The following is a 12,804-nucleotide window of genomic DNA, read 5'->3' on the forward strand; positions in this document are numbered from 1 at the left end:
TTTATGTCTCACAATTCTGAGCAAAAAAGTCAGAATTATGAGTTTATATGACGCAATAAAAAAAAAATCAGAATTGCGAGAAAAAAGTCAGAATTGTGAGTTAAAAAGTCGCAATTACCTTTTTAATTTTTTTTTATTTAGAGGTGGAAACGGGCTTTCATAGCCAAACAGATCTAATATAAATATAAATATAAATATGTATATAAGTTCTTTCCTATCTAACCGACTGTTTTTATAACTCCTGTGTGTTTTTAACATAAACTTATGTGTATTTGACAGTTTAAGCACAATACGATGTGAAAGAGAACTTAGTTTAGTACTTACATACCGTGTGACAGCTGCTTTCTTTTTGGGTGCTTCAGAAAACCCTGTATCAGAAGTTTAAACTAATGTGGTTTAAAACCCATGATTTCAGTGTAATAAACATGATAATCAAAACCACAGATGTTTTTTGGGAGAGTTTCTGAGGTACGAGCTGTAAAGGCACTGCCCTATTTTGGAAAAGGGGGTGGGGAGCAGCAGCTCATTTGCATTTAAAAAGTCATGCACGAAAACAAATTTTTTCAAAATTTTATAGTAAGTGATCTGGGGGGTATTTTGAGATGGAACTTCATAAACACATTCTGGGGAGACATGAGACTTATACAGTATATTGTAAAAACTGGCATAATAGGTCTCCTTTAAAGTCTTAGTTGTCCATGTGGTCTCTCATTGGTGTTTAGTCATATGCTAAATTAATAAAACAGCCGCTGATTAACTACTGCAATAGACACTACAGTTGAGTTGAATAGTTAAGTAACAATGACCTCTGTATGTTTTTGTCCCTCATGGCCTTGATACTGTTCTTGCGTGACCAAATCTCTTTGACTGAGATATGAAAATGAATTACATAATCTGTGCAGAAGATTGTGGGAAAACAGAAAGAGGAAAACAGCGCCAAAAAGTTACATAGGCCACGTACACACTGCAGCTATAATCGGTTGTCAGTTCACCTTTTACTCCTTAATCACGTTCTGTACACACATAATTCACTAAAATACAGGAGTGACAACCGCATTTACAGAAATTCTTTGCAGTGTGTACGGAATCGAACTGAACAACTAGTTGCCAAAACATTTTTATGGTTACAAATGCAGGAGTGACTGCTGTTACGTACACACATGGAACGATAATTTATGGGACTCACTCCCGCATTTAAATGCAGATTTCACTCCTAAAACTTCCAGTGTGTACGTGGTCATACTGTAGCTGGAGAGATTTTATGCTAGGTACAATTTAGGTCATATGAATTTTTATACCTTATTTGTACCAGGTCACCTGATATTGCCAGTAATTGTATAAGTTTATATCTCAGTTTATCTTCCTAAGTGTAGCTTCAGTTTCGTCATAATAAGGCCTTGAACAAAAGGACAAGCATGTGATAGTCTTATGCCAAAGTTTGTGAGAAGAGCTTTCATTCTATAGTTCTCCAGACAGGACACATATTTTGCTTTGCCCTTGAGTGCAAGCCACAACAAGCTTTTATAGAGCACTAGAGACTAACCTTCATATTTCACCAGTCAGTTTACAAAATTACGTTCTTGACTAAAAGGAAACAATCCTGTCATGGTAACTTAGTCTTTTCATTTATCTCAAGTTTATCTTAAGCCCTACTGCCCATTTATTCTGGTTTGTCTGGTTAGGTCTCTCTGTTCATGTGTGTATGTGTGTGTGTGTGTGTGTGTGTGTTTGTGGAAATTTTAGTGTTGTTTTTAGTTTTGATGGTAGAAGGGACTGTCCTTTTAATTAAGGTTGACAAGTTCGATAAGAGATGACAGATCTGTGTGAGTGTGTGTGCATGCTCTCCACATGTTTTCCCACTGTCTGTAGAAGTATGCTGGCAAAGCACACTAGTCCTTTGTGATACAATCACCCCATCACAGATCACTGCTTGCTGAAACTGTAACTGTCACGAATGTCCTTGTTAAAAATACTTTTTTTTTCTGTTCAAAGTTTAACAATTTTAACAGTAAGATTTTTCATCTTTTTTTCTGCTCGCAAGGCTGCATTTGTTTGATCCAAAGTACAGCAAAAACAGTCAAGTTTTGAAATATTTTTACTATTTAAAATAACTTTTTTCTATTTGAATATATTTAAAAATGTAATTTATTCCTGTGATTTCATACTCCAGTCACATAACCCTAAAGAAATCATTCTAATAATCGGATTTGCTGCTCAAAAACATTTTTTGTTATTATTATGGTGAAAACAGCTGAGTGGAATTTATTGATCAATTTAAAGAATCCTTGGTAAATGAAAGCATTAATTTCTATAATTTATTTTCCCCCTTTTGAATGGTATAGTGTATAATGTTGCAAAAGCTTTTTATTTCAGATAAATGCTGATCTTTGGATATTTCTATCCATCAAAGAATCCTGAAAAAATGTACTCAACTGTTTTAAATATTGATAATAATAATACAAATTGTTTCTTGAACAGCATATCAGCATATTAGAATGATTTCTGAAAGATCATGTGACACTGAAGACTGGAGTAATGATGCTGAAAATTTAGCTTTGAGCACAGGAATAAATTACATTTTGAAATATATTCAAATAGAAAAAAGTGATGTTTAATAAGAAATAATATTTCAAAATTGTACTTTATTCTCTGTACTATAGATCAAATAAACGCAGGCTTGGTTAGCGCAAGAGACTTCTTTAAAAAAACATTAAAAATCTTACAAAATTAAAAAAAACTATTGACTGGTATTGTATGTCTCATTGTTTCCTTTTTATGCATACAATGTAAATCAGTGGGGTTCATTTGGACCCCATTGAATTTCATTTCATATTTTTTGCTTCTGAGTAAACTATGCCTTTAAGTGAAATTAAGTGTCTTCATTTAGTTGTCTAAAATGCGTTAGACCTGTAAGTGACCTAGATTATGGAATGACGTTGAATGGAATGATCTGTGTTTTATTGTTTGTTACGTGTGTGTGATGTTGATCTTAGGTTGGTTTCAGCTGATACAGCTCTATTGAGTTTGATTCTCCCTCACTGGAGATGCAAGAAATGTTTTTGCTGTGCCAGACACCCGCTGAAGTGCTGAAGCAGTGTGTTAAATACAAGGCATGATCATATTTAGGTTGGAACCCACCCAGTCTGTATCTCCTGATGGAATCAGATATAAACTTCTTAGCAAACAGATTTCTCATTCTTGCACAACTGAAACAACAAACGTTTTTCTGCGAGGGAGGTTTTTTTTCAGACTCTACTCAAACAATACCATACTGTTTAAATATTGTCATTATTCAGTACAATTAACACCTGCCCTTGCAACAGTTTGCCATGGAACACATGGATTGTCAAAATATAACAGTTACCACAATTTATTGGGCTGGTTTTGTAAGTCTGAGACATTCAGTCACGCGATTACTGAGAAACGAATCGGCTATTCCAAAACAATCCACCCCCATGGCCTTTCTGTATCTAACCCGGAAGGGTCCTTTGCTTTTTACCCATCTGGCCTTCTGCATATCACCTCTGTCTAAGCATGTGTGAGTGTGTGTGTGTGTGTGTGTGTGTGTGTGTATCAGGTAGCCTGCAGTTATCAGAGACCCAGATACAGCTCACTATCTCTCAGATGCTCCATTTCCTAGTCTGCATCTCCAGGCTGACCGCACCCGGTGCTGTGTCTTTGATGCTGGCTCTCGCAGTCCCTTAGTGCTGCTGTGTCGGTTGTAAAGGAAGCAGGGTGATAAACAGAGAGTTTTCCCTCCAGACATATGCTCAGGCAAAAAAGCAGTACAGATAACAGCATTCGGGAACCAAAAACACAACAAAGATGAGGTCTGAAAGTGCAAGTAGAGTTCATGTGGAATGTCTTTAAAACAACCTTTCTTTTAGCGTTCATTCAGAATTTATTCATTAGTAGCATTGCCATTCAATTTAAATGATTAATTGTGATCTATTTTTTGGTATCAGTGTGATTAATTTAATCTTTTAATTGGCAGAAATTTACGGTAGGGTGGCAAATGTCTGACACCTTTATTTTGAATTGAAAAAAAAATTGAATAAGTAAGCAATTATTGTTATTTGACAGATAAATTTATTTTAAATTAGTTTAAAGTACTGTACACTAATGATTGCCCATTGATTGTTTTTCAATTTTTTTTAGCAATTTCAATTGCTTACTGGCAAACAGAATAATTTACAGAATAAAATTAATATTGTGCAAGTATGATGATTTCTAAAGACATTGTGAATCATATGTAATTGAACCAGACAAAAACTTAAATATATATTTATATATAATACACTACCAGTCAAAAGTTCAGAAGAACAGCATTTATCTGAAATATAAATATTTTGTAACATTATAAATGTTATATAAAAGTTCATTTCTATCATTTCTTTTCTTAATGTTTTTTAAACAGCAAATCAGCAGCTGATTTCTTAAGGATCATGTGGCACTGAAGCCTGGAGTAATGATGCTGAAAATGTAGCTTTGATCACAGGGATGAATAAATTACATTTTAAAATATATTCAAATAGAAAACAGTTATTTTAAATAGTAAAAATATTTCCAAATGTTACTGTTTTTGCTGTACTTTGGATCAAATAAATGCATCATAAGACATTTTAAAAACAGCAAGTACAGGAACTGGTTACCACTAATACATACGTAGATACGGTGCTGTAAGTATTTTATACTATCTATACAGGTGGAGCTGGGGAGGTAGAGGGTTTCAGAGAAACTCTAAAAGTGCATTGCATAATGATCTAGTGAATGCTAACCAGCCATTTAAATGTAAAGCAGCAAGCTCATTGGCTGCGCATACAACATGAACCTGTCAGCTTGTCCCAAGTTGTTTAACGCTACGAATATAATAAGTTTGCACTAAGGACCCATCAACCTGCGCCATTTAGAGTTTCATGACAGAACTTGCCATTTCAACGGCGCTGTTGTTTGTGTGTGTTGTAAACATGGACGTTGACTTGTCTTTTAGAAATCACACTAAACAGAATGAGATGAGATTTAATGTCAGATTGGGTAAATATCTAAACTGTGCTAAATAACTTTAACAGTGCTAATTTAATTTGTCGCAGAAGTTAATGTGTCAAATTTGTCAGCCCTGTTCATTATCATATTTATTCGCTCCCAGCAGGCGTCTCCTCTCCTGCCGTCTAGCTCCCTCCCCCCCATCAGGTGTTCATCTCTTTCTGTCTGCCAGTATGTTTTTCCCAGGAGATGCCTGCATCCGTAACACAGGGAGAGCTCTGATAACTCTTGTCTCTTATCGCTGTTTCCAGGGCAGTACAGAACCAGCATTTTCCCATTCTCTGAGCTGAGTCCATCACAGATACATCTCATTGTCTGATCTGTTTGCATACAGTATATGCTCCTGACAGTAGGCATTACCGAAGAGACAGACATTTAAATAACGTCTCCATGTCTACCATTTGTTAAGGGTGGTTTCTCAGCTATAATCAACAAAGAAATACTGTGTGAACGTTACAGGGAGTCTGCCTGCTCTGGTTCTGCTACACTGAATGACGGAGCTGTGTAAACTTCATTCTCATTCAGTTTAATGGATGGAGACTTTAAAATTTGCAATGAGCATTAAGGCTCTATACTGTATACTTCTGAAGCATTTAATTGTTTTCCCTGATGTCCATTTATAATTTTATATCGATCAAGTTTCTAGTAATTCTCAGTGGCCGACATCCGACAGCTATTTAAAAATTCATAGCTGTTGCTAAAAGAAACACTCATCGTTTTTCTGCACAGAGCACACATTTTGCGAAAGTACAGTGAGTTTGCTTTGCTCACATACTGCTTGTGTGAGATTTTATTGTAATTGGCTGTTTTTGCTGTTGTAGCATTAAGATTTGTATATGTGAATGTTTCTGTTACGATTGGCTAACCTTTTCACATTTAAAATGAGTAAGAACACTTGTATGCAGTGTTGATCACTTTAATGGAAGCATTTTGGTTTTGTCACGTCATTTGTTTGTGGTATAGCTATGATGTAATGGAAAGAAACCATAAAGACCATGAGTGGGGAAACAGCATCTTTAAGGTGGTCACTGCTTACCGACTTTCCAGAACAGATGTCTAGACAAAAGAGTGAAGCATTAGAGAGGCAAAATACTAAAAGAAAGTGCCTTATTACTTCAGAGAGAACAGCAGAGAGTCTGTATTACAGCTCTTTCTGGTTCTGTGGTAACTGTCAGACACATGCTGCCTAAATAGACATGAAGTTGGGTCTAATTATAGAATATTCCAACTTTAACCCTCTAATCTTCCAAACAGACCAATAATGTGGAAAATTAATCATGGACAATTCTAGAGCCTCTGAATTCAACTACAGTCAATCAAGTCTCACTGACTGTGTGCGGCAATAAATCTTCTCAATCATGCCAGCAGAAGTCTGCTGTCTCCTGTCTCTCATCTCTGGAAATTTGTCTGTGTAGGAAATAAGGATGAGTTTCCCATGTGTTTGCGCAAGCAGTCCAATGGAACAGCAAAGTGTACAGTCTAACTTTTCCCACACTTGTAACAGAAGAAAATAACATTTTAAAATATATGCAGGTGAATCTTGTCAAAAACAGAATGTAAATATAGGGTTCATACAAAGTGCTTGAAGTACTTGAATTTGACTTTTTGAAATTTAAGGCCTGGAAAACCCTTGAAAATAGCAATTTTCCTGAAGAGGTACTTGAAAAATGCTTGAATTATTAAAGCACCACTAAGTAACTTTTTTTACCTTAAAATAATGTTTCCGAACTCATGTCAGTGGTTCATCAACTCATAACAGGGTGAAACGGCACTTTCGTATTCGCTTTGCGACCTTCTATCAGCCATAACAGCACTATGTAAGTTTGGGTCGTCGGGTCGTGGTTTTGTAGTTCAAATGAGACTACAAATGCGACTTGATTCACAGCAGGCTTCACAAAAGGTTTTCATACTTTTATAAAGTCATACAACATACTCTACCTTGTCACTGGACATCGTTATTTCCAAAGCTGGTCCTGGATAGCCTTTCAAACTAATAACGTGCATGTGACACGACGGTAGGCTAAATTATTTACGACAGCGGTAATGGTCAATTCCGCTTCTAACCTGTAGTTAGTGTACTTAGTGTTGCTTTAAAAGACAATAGATCTATGAAATAAGTGTTAGATTTTTTTTAAATAAGCACATATCTTTTCACGCAATTAAAAAAAAATCATACTTTTTTTTTTGCCTATTTCAGTTAATGTCACCCCTATCAAGCTAAACCAGTACTGACAATGTTGTTTAAACATGGCTAAAGATGCAAAAAGAGGAACAGATGAACCAAATCAACTGAGTGAGTGATTTAAGCTGAAAGCGTCAGATTCAGATTTCTTTTAATTTCAAGCGATTCACTAGCAAAAACCAGATCAAATTAAAAGAGCCATTCATTTAAAAACCATTGCATCTCAACATGATTCACTGTTTCGAAGTGCTCAGGACTTCGGAGCAGGTTCGCAAATCATTTGACTTAGATCGGAGCTTTGCGTGTCGTGAATCATTTGATTTAGATTGGAACTTCAGAGTGGGTTCTTGAATCATTTTGCGAATTGAATGTTTCGTGTTCTGCGCTCAAAGTCCTGCTCTGAAATGATGGTTCATATACCATTTGATTCAGATCAGGACTTCAGAGTGCATATCGCAAATAATTCGATTTAGATCACAACTTCAGAACGGGTTTGCAAATCAATTGACTTAGATCGGAACCTCAAATCGTGTATTGCAAATCATTTAATTCAGATCTGGACTTAGGAGCGTGTATCACGAATCATTTGATTTAGATGGGAACTTCAAATTGCGTATCACGAATCATTTAATTTAGATCAGGTCTTCGGAGTGGGTTCGCAATTCATTTAACTTAGATTGGAACTTTGCGTATCGCAAATCATTTGATTTAGATCGGAACCTGAAGTCATGTATTGCAAATCATTTGATTCAGATCGTGACTTCAAAGTGCGTATTGCGAATCATTCCATTTAGATTGGAACCTCAGAGCAAGTTCTTGAATCATGCCGTGAATTGAATGATTTGCGATCCGTGCTTCGAGTCTTGATCTGAAATGATGGTTCGTGAATTATTTGACTTAGATCGGAATTTTGCATATCTCGAATCAATTGATTTAGGTCGGAACCTCAAGATGTGTATCACAAATCATTTGATTCAGATCGGGACTTCAGAGCTCAAATCGCGGATCATTTGATTTAGATTGGAACTTCAGAGCAAGTTCTTGAATCATTCTGTGAATTGAATGATTTGTGATCCAGGCTCCGAGTCCTGATCTGAAATGATGGTTTGTGAATCATTTAATTCAGATCAGGACTTCAGAGCGTGTATCATAAATCAATTGATTTACATCGGAACCTTAAGCCAGGTATTGCAAATCATTTGATTCGGATCGGGACTTCAGAGCGTGTATTTCAAATCATTTGATTTAGATTGGACCTTCAGAGTGCATATCGCGAATCATTTAATTTAGATCAGGATTTCGGAGCAGGTTTGCAAATCATTTGACTTAGATCGGAACTATGCGTATCACGAATCAATTGATTCAGATCGGGACTTCAGCGCATCTATCGCAAATCATTTGATTCAGATCGGGACTTCAGCGCGTCTATCGCAAATCATTTGATTTAGATCGGAACCTGAAGTCATGTATTGCAAATCATTTGATTCAGATCGTGACTTCAAAGTGCGTATTGCGAATCATTCCATTTAGATTGGAACTTCAGAGCAAGTACTTGAATCATGCCGTGAATTGAATGATTTGCGATCCGTGCTTCGAGTCTTGATCTGAAATGATGGTTCGTGAATTATTTGACTTAGATCGGAATTTTGCATATCTCGAATCAATTGATTTAGGTCGGAACCTCAAGATGTGTATCACAAATCATTTGATTCAGATCGGGACTTCAGAGCTCAAATCGCGGATCATTTGATTTAGATTGGAACTTCAGAGCAAGTTCTTGAATCATTCTGTGAATTGAATGATTTGTGATCCAGGCTCCGAGTCCTGATCTGAAATGATGGTTTGTGAATCATTTAATTCAGATCAGGACTTCAGAGCGCGTATCATAAATCAATTGATTTACATCGGAACCTTAAGCCAGGTATTGCAAATCATTTGATTCGGATCGGGACTTCAGAGCGTGTATTTCAAATCATTTGATTTAGATTGGACCTTCAGAGTGCATATCGCAAATCATTTAATTTAGATCAGGACTTCGGAGCAGGTTCGCAAATCATTTGACTTAGATCGGAAACTTCGTATTCCGAATCTGAAAATGGTGCTGATTTGAAATGGTGGTTTGCGAATCATTTGATTTAGATTGAAACTTCAGAGCAAGATTCATTCCGTGAACTGAATCGAGTCCTAATCTGAAATGATGGTTTGCCAATCATTTGATCAGTCAGAGCGGGTTCTTGATCATTCCGCAAATTAATTGATTCACACTCCGAATGGACTTCAGAGCGGTTTCACAAATCTTTTTTTTTTTCTGTTTAATTTTTTTTTTTAAGCGAGATCTCTGACTGAAGTCCTTTATAAAAAAATGCTAAGGAAAGTCCTTAGCATTTTCTCATAATCTTTATGAGATCCAAACCCACACACATTGGAATTTAATTTGTGATAATTGTTACTTTTTTGCTGAAAAACTGTCTGTCTTATTCATCCTTTTCGAAGTGGACATTTTGTCTTGCAGTACGAGTTTCAACTCTTAACATTGCTGCTCTGTTGTCTGATCTTGATTGATCTTCTGGACTTTTGCCCTGTTTGCTGTCATGGTGCCACACTCATTTAGGAAAGTCTTTTCAAAGACCGTAAACAGAACAGAAGAATGAGAGCCTGCGCAAGTCCATGCTCACCCCACCCAGTACAGCACTTTTGACCAGACTGACCACTTTGAATCAAAACACATGCATGCTTCCATACTGTTACGTCACTCTCTTTCACATCAGCAGTAATGTTTTATGTGTATGCGGCATGTGCCTTTGTGTTAATCATTGGGCAAGTCCCAGATCTCATCAGGAAATGACGCAACTTTAGGTAATGGCTCTTTGTTTCACTATTTGTGGTTTAGAGAGAGTGAGAGAGAGATAAAGCAAGAGAAACTATTTGTTTTCCCTAGGGAGTGATTCAATTAAGGTGTGACAGGAATTAGAAAGGTCTGGCTCTTTAGGTGAGTCAATCATCTCAGGAGCTCAGAAGTCAATAATGGAGCGTTCTATGATGCATCACATATACGTTACATTCTATCCGTTCACATGCTTACACATGCTCCCAGCGTCCTTCACTCTCTAACGCACAGTTGAGTTGAAGTGAGGTAAGGGATGTGACTCAGTGTTTCTCACAGGAAACTGCTTCTGTTCAGGTGCTGCTGGACATTCAGTGGAACGTTTGTCTCAGTGTGAATAAATGTCTTTTATAGTCTGCAGTGAGGCAGTAAAAAACTGAATACTAAATGACTCCATGTTTGTGAATAGATCTCAGCTCACCTCCTATATGGAAGAGATACATACACGAGTATAAACTAAAATTTAAATATAATTATAATTATAGATTATAAATTTTTTAAATATTTTTTAATATTTTTTTTGTATTATAAGCAATAGAAGTGAGGGTAAATAAGAATACAACATTACATATAATTTCCTGACTGATGTGGTGGTGAACAGTAACTGAACAATTGTATTTTTTTCGTCTTTTAATGCCCATAAATCCTTTAGTAATACTATGTTAATTTTTAGTCCTTTTTTCCCTTTTAGATTATATGATAATATTATTACCATGTAAAATAAGGTTTTTCTATTTTAATGTACATTAAAATGTGATCAAAGTTGAATTTTCAGTATTCACTTTCACATGATCCTTCAAAAATCATTGTAATATGCTGATTTATTATCAGTGCTGGAAACAGTTGTGCTGTGTAATATTTTTTTAACCTGTGATACTGTTTTCAGGATTCTTTGATAAATAAAAAAGCATTTATTTAAAATAGAAATCTTTTTTAACAATATGCACTCCCATTCAAAGTTTGGGGTCAGTACATTTTTATTCTTTATATTTTCGGAACAAAATTAATGTTTTAATTTAGCAACAATGTGTTAAATTGATAAAAAAAAGTGATATCAAAGACTTACATTAGAAAAGATTTATATTAATATTAATAAATTCTGTTCTTTTTAGCTTTTTTTATTTCTAACAAAATCCTGAAAAAAAAAAATCACAGATTCGAAAAAAATATTTGGCAGCACAATTGTTGCCAATATTCATAATTCTAATAATATATAAGCATATTACAATGATTTCCTAAGGATCACTTAAGAATGGAGCAATGGATGATAAAAATTCAGCTTTGCATCACAGAAATAAAATATATTTTAAAGAATATTAAAATCAAAACCATTATTTTATATTGTAATAACATTTCACAATATTACAGTTTTTTTAAATAAATGCATCCTTGATGAGCATATATAGCATAAGATATATACAAAAAAAAAAAAAAAATATATATATATATATACTCTTTCTAATATATTTGCAAGCTTCAAACTATAGTATTGGCCTCCTTATATATGGCAGGATATACCATTACACTACTGGCATTGATAAAAATAATATTTTGTCCAATTGTTATGTGATGAAAGGATTGTTTGTTTCAATATTGCAAACTTTTAACCATGATTGTCTACATATTGTATGATATTTGTTTAGTAAGATTTTTTATTGTGTTTTGTAGGTTCGGGAGATTCTGGGCCAGTGCTCCTGTCCATCACAGTTTCCTATGACCAAAGTCTCTGAAGGGAAGTACAAAGTTGGAGACTCCAGCTCGCTCATCTTTATCAGGGTACGTATTTAATTGACTCACCAGGTTTTTTTTCACCTGTCTATTCTGTCTGTCTTTTTTTTCCTAAAAAAGGATTGAAACAATTCTGAGCTGAAGTGTCTTTTTTCTTGCAAGTAGATCAAAATAATGCAAAATTTGCTATAAGTTGAGCCACATGTAGGTTTACTTAACCAGTGCCAGTCAGTTTGCAAACAAATGTTATTTTCGCGATTTTATTTGCTGACGCAAGTGGCACAGAATGATACACCTCACTTTCTTTCATTACAAAGTTTGAGTACAAATGCTGGTGTCACACCCACAGACATCAAGCCATCGATTCTGTTATTTACTTTAAATCTGCGCTGCTGTATCATTGGAATCTTCGACATTCCCAGAATAGAGGCCAAACTATAATAATTATAGCTCCATAATAAGTTATCCCGAGGTTTGAATGGTGTTTACACAGTTGCCAGGCTGACCTTTTCAAGACTTAGCCTGTTATCCAACTTCATCTAAAAGCACCCACACCCATTCATACTGCAGACAGAAATGGAGACTGATGTCATTTCCTGTCCTCTACCAAACTCTCTGGATGTGTGTGTGGGTTGGTGTATGGGTATTTACAAGCGCTTTATGCCTGCATCTGTGTCTCTTTAATTCGGTGTTGGGTCTACAGATTTTCACTCTCAGCTGGAGGAAATTTTAGAGGTTATTTTATCCTCCTCCAGTGCAGCAGGGCTGAATTAATTTAACTTAATTTAGCCTCGTTCTCCTTTGCACAGATGCTGTAACTGCAACCCTATATCCTTTTCTTTTTCTGTCTTCATCTGTTTTGATCTGCTCAGTTTTTCCTGTGCCTGATGTTTTTTCCCTGTGCTAAATATGTGTCTGCATGTTTTTTTTACAAGACACGTGCAACTTAGTTGGTGCTGTTAGAATG

The 12,804-nt window shown here is 35.6% G+C and overlaps 1 protein-coding gene across 1 annotated transcript in view; it reads left to right on the plus strand.

The window, feature by feature from the left end:
• Positions 1-12,804, plus strand: part of gas2l1 (growth arrest-specific 2 like 1) — a 45,506-nt gene that overhangs the window by 14,934 nt on the left and 17,768 nt on the right. The window contains exon 2 of the mRNA XM_073840747.1: positions 11,778-11,885. Within this exon, the coding sequence (XP_073696848.1) occupies positions 11,778-11,885 (108 nt within the window). The remainder of the gene's footprint in view (positions 1-11,777; positions 11,886-12,804) is intronic.

This window comes from Garra rufa, chromosome 5, assembly GCF_049309525.1.
Source record: "Garra rufa chromosome 5, GarRuf1.0, whole genome shotgun sequence".
In the NCBI taxonomy this organism is placed as follows: Eukaryota; Metazoa; Chordata; class Actinopteri; order Cypriniformes; family Cyprinidae; genus Garra; species Garra rufa.